This window comes from Frieseomelitta varia, unplaced genomic scaffold (assembly GCF_011392965.1).
Source record: "Frieseomelitta varia isolate USP_RPSP 00005682 unplaced genomic scaffold, Fvar_1.2 scaffold_869, whole genome shotgun sequence".
Lineage (NCBI taxonomy): Eukaryota > Metazoa > Arthropoda > Insecta > Hymenoptera > Apidae > Frieseomelitta > Frieseomelitta varia.
The window spans coordinates 168,224-177,061 of record NW_025110666.1 but is presented as its reverse complement, the minus strand read 5'-3'; the positions used below and the strand labels follow the sequence as shown (position 1 = coordinate 177,061).

At 30.1% G+C, this 8,838-nt stretch overlaps 1 protein-coding gene across 1 annotated transcript in view; it reads right to left on the bottom strand.

Moving 5' to 3' along the window:
* LOC122536747 (netrin-1-like) overlaps positions 1-8,838 on the bottom strand; it is a 108,402-nt gene that overhangs the window by 32,759 nt on the left and 66,805 nt on the right. Inside the window, exon 3 of the mRNA XM_043669376.1 lies at positions 526-675. Within this exon, the coding sequence (XP_043525311.1) occupies positions 526-675 (150 nt within the window). The remainder of the gene's footprint in view (positions 1-525; positions 676-8,838) is intronic.

Here is an 8,838-nt window from a genome sequence, read left to right as displayed (position 1 = left end):
TATACATACATGTATACAAAGAATATATATATTATAATATATATATATATATATATATATATATATATATATATATATATATATATATTATAGAATTAAAATTAGATCTATTATAGAATTAGAGAACAGTTTGAGAAATTATTTATAAAAGCAAATACAAAATACAAAGTGAAATAAAAAATTACTTTATAGCCAAATAACGAAGCAATTTCGAAAGAAATCATTTTCTTGTTTAGACAAATTAAATAACATGACAAGTTAAACAAAATGATATGTCATTTAAATAATCATTTTTCAAATATTTTATTTAAATAATGCCTATGTCCGATTTCTAATATATATTCTTACTTGTTTTGTACGTATTTATATCGTATGGAATACCAGTCTTTCATGTTATTTATCCAATGTTAATTATTCTTTCGATATTGTTAAATTATAGTACATTGGACGGACATTTTCTTATTCGTACGACTTGATTGAAGAAACATAAAAATTTTAACACTTTAAAAAATTTCGTATACTTACTGATGCAAGGTGCAATATGCGATCTACTCTGTTGGTAACCTCTGGCACATCTGTTACAAGTGGTACCAGTTACCCCGTCTTTACACGGACATTGGCCGGTACTTTGGTTACAAGTTTTTCCGGAAGCTCCGATTGGATGGCAGTCACACGCTGTAACACGCAACATGCAAAATAAGGGGTAGTTAGTTATAGTTGTATTATTAGTTTGTATTGTTACATCAAGAAAATGATTCGTGTTACTAGTTCTTATTTACTCCAAGAATTCATACATACATATATATAATAGTGTTATATTACTAAATGTTCAACTTTCAAATATCACTATACGAGTATAGTAAAAATTTTCTTTCTGTGATTTTATTAATAGGGCATTGCAAAAGAGTTAGTTACTTTGTGCGTCCTATTTTATAAATAAGATACACTGGTTACGCAAGTACAATACAATAAGAATATTACAATTTGTAACAATCATAAATAATAAATATTATAAAGAATTGATACAATTCTGGAAGCATTATCTTTTTGAAAATCTAATGAAAGTAATATTATTACAAAAGTACAATTACAATAATAATGAGATATTTCATGTTATCAAATAAGCCCAATTTTATAATTAAATATGTTGTTAATTGAAATCGATTTTATCATTTTATTCCTCATTTCCATTCTTTAATCATCTTCTCTTTCAATAATCGAGCGCCAAACGAGCCACGCGAATGTTATAATTTCCGATGTCACTCATTGATTCATCGATCAGCGTTTTCCCTCTTTTCCTTTCTTCGTAATCAGCACATTCAGAATTAAGGGAAGTGGAAAGAGGCTAAAAGCAAAATCGAGGGAGAAATGTTCGCTCGGAAAGCCAGCTTGACACGTTCCTTTTGCCCACTTACTTATGCAAGCTCGTATTTTTCATGCGAGAGAGACACTGAAAAGCGGTTAATTACGATTGCACTTCGAGCCGAGTGCATCACCGCGAAAATCTAGGAGGAGACTCTCGAAAACTCTGTCGGTCGTTGCTCGTCTGCATTTCCATTTTCCCTTCCCTCTCGGCCCACTTTTTTATTCTACTTCCACTTGGCTGTGGTATTACTATTTCACAGTAAAGCTGTCGTATTTTCATGCAGCGTTGCAAGCCACCAGCTTGTTGCCTGTCTGTGAATAGCTATCGATTGTTTCATCCGTTTTTTTTTTTCTTTCTGTTCCATCCTTTTTAACGCGTTACATGCAGTATTAAAAATTGTCCCTTGGCTGTTTATTTCTAAAGATTGTTCGTGTAATGTGCGGCCAGTGTTGCAATTATTCTGTTAATAATTCTACGTCAATGAAGATCGATGTGTTAAATGAACAAGAACGTAATCTGTTTTTACTGAATTATTAATAAAAAAAACCTGTTGTTTTCTTCGTCAATTTTTATATTTAAATAACATAAAGCACTTGTAAAATAGTTTTAACAATCTGTCGTTTAAATATTCTACCGTCGATAAGTTTTGCTATTTGTTACTCAACCTCTTGCGCTGGAATGACGCTCATCGAGAATTTTTTGTTTCAAAATTGTAATATTTTCTCAGTTCATATTTAAATAGAACAAACTAGGCAAAACAAATAATGAATTTATTACTTCTCAATAATTTCTATCCAGTGATATCATACCGACGAGTTCAAAAAGAAAGCGAAGAATTACTGTATACGGTTCGGTCGCTCGTTATGGTCCGCAATCAGTTGCCAGCGCAAATGGTTAAAATCGTAATATCAGTCGTCGAAAGTTGAGGATAAAAGAAAGATATGTAAAAGCGTATTTTCGAAATATTTTCGATTCTCATCTTTATCAATTTTAATTATATGTGGTCGCTAAATAAATATAGTATGTAATTTGAAAAAAGAACATTCAAGGTGACAATGAACGACGATGGTCAGTTCAGATAAAGCGTACAATCTCGAGGAGGAGTACGAAGTGACCATTTGCACTTCCGCGAAACGGATTAATCTTGAAGAGACTGCCGAAGGGACGAGCAACCGGTTCACGTTTCTCCAACATTCATACCACAAGGGCAGAGCAAAATTTTAACCATGACCAAATGGAAGATTGTTCAAGAATCAACAACAATTATTATTTACGTAGTAGTTAAGCAATTAATTTAACAAAAAGTAAATAATTGAGATAGTTTTTCTCATCTATTTAATTTATTTCTTTTATTATACTTATGTTTAGCGACCAATAAATATAATCAAGAAAATAAACTTCTTACTATGCTTAAAAAATATTGAAATAGAAGAAAGACATTTGTATTACCTGATTTTACTTTTGTATGATAGTTTGTATAAAATTTTAAAATTGTATAATTCGGTAACTTGATTAACGATTATGACTAACGTGAAATCATGTCCACGATCAATGTTTACGACTATTGATTAATTCAGTAATTAATTCAGTAATCAAAGCAAATGTAGTCAGTAAGCATGATTAATTTAATAACCATTAATCACGAAATGATTATGTCTTTGGTCATGATTGATAGAAATATAGTATTATCATAGTTATAATAATATTGAACAGCAAAAGATAAATTAAACGATTACAAATTACAGATTAATGATTACGAAATATCAAATGTAATCATGATTATTGATTTATCTTAGAAATGATTAAGTGAATTTAGAATTGATCAGTAATTACAATTACCACAACTTAATTTTAGTGATTAATTAGTAATCACAAAATAATTAATTATTGTTTAACTCTGGTATAATTAATATTTAAAACAAAATGTGGAAAAATTTTATTTGAAATAAAAAATAAAATAGGAATAGAAATGAAGATGAAGATGAAAATAAAAAAAATAAAATAATTAAATAATTAAATAATTAAATAATTAAATTAATAAAATAATTAAATCTTTCTGTTTCAGAAATAATTTTTCATTTTAAAAATAACTTTATTTTCAATCGAGATTAAATAAATAATATTCAAATAATCATTTTAACTAATATTTCTAAATAAAATGATAAATAATTTGCATTTTGAGTCATAAACAATATTATAATAACATTATAACATTTGTTTTCAAAATTGGTGTTAGCCTTGAATAAAAAAACTTATATCTGTAGGAAATTGAGGAAATATTTTTGATGTAATTGAAATATTTATTGTAATAATAAAAAACTATATCATTTGATACAAAAATATTGAAATAATTTAGAAAAAGATAATTTTTATACTTCAAATTAATAACCACAACAATTATTTAAATATTTAAAAAAAAATACATTTAAATATACTAAATATTAAATATTAAAATTTAAATATTAAGTATAAATATATATTTGTAAATATTTTTAAATAATGCCCAATATTTTGAATATCTTTAAATAACTCCATTAGAATTCTATTAATTAACTAATTACTTAATCTAGAAATGCCTAATATTGTTTGAAAACCTTCTATTCACATATATCTTTTGAGATATATTCTGTACTTCAAACTAATCAATTTCATACGGATATATATTAAAATATACGAAGTGTAAAACAATCCACACGTAGAAAATAATTCTATTAAATGTGTATAGTTCATCGATTCATTCAATAGTCATAAAATGCAATTTCTTCGCTTGTTGTTATTACTTTGAACTCGGTTTTCCCCGTATACGACTTGTTACGAAATATCAAGCGCGAAACATGCCACCACGGTCGATCTCTAGGAAATCGGGCGAAATCATGTCGTATGCTTTTTTCGCGACGATTCTCTCAATTATCACACGGTCATTTAAGCGCGCGTGTTCCGTGGATCGGCTGTAACAAGGCGTAACGCGAGTAAAATGTAAAATGGCCAATGATTTACGAGCGGTACATGTACTTTCTTTATCCTCGTAGGTGTCTCGGAGTCATGTTTATATTAGCTAGCAATAAGTGACACGCCAGTATGCCTGCTCATTTCACAGGCGTAAACGTGAGTTACGGTGCTCCGTTGTGCTTCCTGAGCACGCTATATACGACCGACTGTTCCCCGTGACCCGAGTGAAATCCGTCCCGACAGTTTGTATCGTTGCATTGCATCAAATAACCTGCGCCACGTTTTTCGATAATGTTTCTCGATCTAATTCGTGTAATCCGAGATTCGAAAGTCTTCACGGCCAATCTCGAGCCGCTCCGCGAGTAATTTGCACGTACATGCACGCTTGTTGTTTGCTTTCCTTCATGGGAAAATGAGAAAAATTTATTTTATCACCGACATGCTATTTTAGCGCAACGTTTGATTAAAGTCGTTTACCAGGCCGGCCGCGTATATGTTTCGAGACTTTAATCGCTCTACGGCTTTTAATCGAAAGGAAAATCAAACGTCTGAACCACAGGAATTCCCTTCCCCCGTTATCACAGAGTTCAAAGAGTTTTCTTTCACGAGTTTAACGAGAACTCGCGTTGAATAAAACGGAATTACTGGCGTTTCCGAGCTTTCAACAAACGAGTTTTTCTTTTACCTTAAAACGCCATTTGACCCTGAAATGCCAATCTACAAAATATTTTCCTTTACTTTTGTTACTATCGTTGTCTCGTAAAACTAAATGAAATATTGTTTTTTCAAAGTTGATTACGTAGTAATGTAATTCAGCCTATCGTGTGTTTTCTGTGCTTATATTTGTATTTTTATCCTCAGAAATTTTGTCAACATTTTTCTCATTTTTTTGATTGTTTCGATGTTAGGAATCTTGTTATTTTCGGATTTTGAAAATATGATTTGTCAACGATTTAACATATTCTTAGTGTCAAAAGTTTCCTTTATGGTGTGGTTTTAGCCTTAACAATAAAACGAATTATTTTATTAGCAATGTTCATTTTCTAAAAATTAAACAATATAATAAATACGTGAAAGGATTATAACATATTTGAAATTAGAGTAAATTATATAAATGTGGAATATGTACATAGAAAGAAAGAGTTTTTAATGAATTTTAAAACAAATATTAAGCTAATTCAAGGAAACATAAAATATAATATTGCGCTCTCATATTATAATAGCAACAGTGGAAAGCGCAGAAGCTGAGAATTTATCGCTATTACGGTTTAACGCATTGGAAAAGCAAAAAAAGAAAAAAAAAAAAGGAAAAACGTTGATGCCTCGAAAAGACGTTCATAAATACAACTTACCAGGCCAGTTTTACGCAAGTATGCATGTATTTATATCTGGATATCTACGTGAAATTGTCAAGATTTAAGCCGATTACCGGAGAGGGTCAAGTTGATCTTACTAGATTTCTCCTTCTTCGTCGTTCCCTCACTTACTGTTGTTTCTTTTTTTAGACATTAAAAAAGTTATGGTACATTAACGAGTTGAGTGCATCAACAAACTTACAGAAGGGCTTTAAGAGATTAACCAGAGTTATTAAGAACGTCGATGTTGAAGGGGAAGGAACAATAAAGACCGCTCACTGCTCCTGGTAATTGCTTCTCGATTCATTTCCAATAGATTTGTTCTGTTTTGCATTTAAAAAGAAAATTACCAATTGTGCAAGATCTATCCTTGACATGAAATATGACAAGAAATGATCTTTTATATTTATATTTTTTGTAGGTCACGAATCACAGGTGGATTTTGAAATGGAAATAAATTCCATTTATTATTATATTGTAATACATTTAAGCACATTTTCATAGTACGTTTCTGACAAAAACTTTTGAAATACGAGAAAATATTAAAAATAAATATTAAAAACATTAACGACGTAAGATTGTTATAGTCAGCAACAATTGGAGATTTTTTGTTTATATACTCTTACTTTTCATTTATTCAATTGAAAATAAAAATTAGGCCCGTTCCTTTCTTGTTAGCTAAAATTCTTGATACGAAAAAGAACGATTAGTAACTAATTTGTCTAGTAAACGATTGAGTATCCAAGAGCACTCATTAATGTTTATAAAAGCATTGCTTAAAGATAGTGTAAATCGTTACGTGCCTACTCAATTCGTTTCAGAAGAAAGATGGGATAAATCTGGCAACGAATTTGCATACTGAAATCACCCACTTGTTTTTGCTCGCAGCAGGTAGCACGTGGGTCGTTTGATGGTTACTCTCTACCTACGTTCGTCTTCAGTCTCGTAAGATCACAGCACCTCCGTTTCGACAAACTGCCATGTATCAACAACATCCGGTCCCAGATTTAGTTTTTTCTTTCCTCTATATGTAGCTTTCGGTACATGAAAGCTAACGAAAATACGTTTGAAAGAATTTGTCAACATTCATCTGCCCGATGAAAAGTTCATCTGTGCGAACTATTATCTAATTCTTCGACGAATTTTTATGTATTTCGCAATTTTTGTGCTTTTGCAACCTTTTGCAATTTTCACAATAATGAATTCATAATCAATATAAAATAATGAACTTCAAACTAATCTTAAAAAATGAATGATTTATATGTAAAGATATATTAGGCATACGTTAAAGGACTAATACACATTCATATCGTTGTACAATTAAAAATAAAGTCTTTCAGAGATCGATGTTGAAAATTTCATTCCTTTCACTTTATTTATATAAGTTAAGAAAACGAAAAATAATGAAATAAATTACATTTCTATGTTCAAGTTCTTTTAAAATTAATTTCTGATTATTAAACTGGCACTAGGCGATAAATGTCGATATTGTCGATGAAAAATTTTATAAATTTATGAATTATGTCAAATTCTTCCATTGTATCAAAACGAATATTGAATTTCCGTTCGTTTGTAAAGAGAACAATTCTTTCTGAGATGTAGATCGAAAGAGATGCTTTTATTTTCGAACATGTAACTGTCGTCATGCTTTTGAGACATTTCCAATAATCTAACGAAAAAATGTTAGAATGAATGAATAAAAGTTAATCAGTATTAAATAGACTACAAATTGCAATATAAGAAATTTCTAAATAATTTTTTTTCAATAAAAAATCGTTACTTTGGTTTCTTTGAATTTTACTGTACGTTTTTGAATCCATGGTCTTTAGTCGATGTCAAGATGAATTTAACGATCTATATTTCATAACCCTGACTGTAACCATTTACTCTTACTTACTTGCTCTTACTTTTACTATAAAATGATAATTTCGATGATATAACAATACTGTGTAATATAATCTTTATCTTTGTATTTTTTCGTTCGTATCAAATTTGATACGATTCATTATAATAGAAGTACAGCTGTTGAAGTACATCTGCTAGAATACATTGTTGCAGTTTCATTCATAAAACGAAAGAAAATATTCATATCTCTGAAAAAATTTCGAACCATAAAAATTATATAATATTAAATTTGATTCAACTAGTGCAAAAGATTTCCAAAAAATTGATCCTAATCAAATAATTTCCTACGCTAGATTGAGTTCAAATTTCAAGGTCATTTGATTCAAGTAAAATAGATTGTTGAATTCCTTTTGACATCAGGGCTATTGAACTCAAAAATGTATAGTACAATTTAAAAAAAACCAAAGTGATCGTGACTGTTGTGTTTATTGAAAAAAAATTTTTTGGAAATTCTTTATATTCTAGTTTGTAGTCTACTTAATACCGATTAACTTTCATTCGAACAATTTTTTTGTCAGATTATCGTAAATGTCAGAAAAATCTTGGTTACGTGAAACACCTTGCATAATTTCTTCGAAAATTATCATTACAATTAATATGGTTATTAATAGTGCATAGTTGTGATTGTATGATGGATATAATCAACGTTATAATGTTAAAGGAAATTTCTAACTTCAGAAATAAAAAATGAAGAACACATTTCTTCCAGGAACGAGAAGGAAGAGACTAGGATCGATCGATTGTTTTGTGGAAGAGAAGAAGAAAAGGCATTTCTACTTTTTTAATAAAGTCCGTTGTAAATGTGATATTGCGATGATAAAAAAGGAAACGAGACTCGTAAATTTTCCGCGTTCACGAGATTAAAGTACTTGAACGGACGAAATACACGGTATGGTGTGAGTAATAAATGGATCGTATAGAAAGATAGTCAATTAAATCGAGAACAACGATCGGTACATGTGGCGCGTGGATGCCAGCCAATTTATTAATCGGATTATCAGGCTGATTTCCCTCGAGTAAACCTAGGTGCGGGTTGGTCGATAATGTCGATCCATCGAAGCCTGAACAGTTCCCCTTCTGTTGATCTCATCCCTCTGCGTTATACCTTTTCAAGGAAATTCCCGTCATCTCTTACGTCGAGGACTTCCGTTTTAGCAAAATAAAGGGGAAATGGTATGTGAAAATCCAGTTATTTTATCTGCTGTTTGATCAAAGAGTAAAGTTTTTCTTCTTTTTTTTTTTGACTGTCAGTTAATTAGCCAA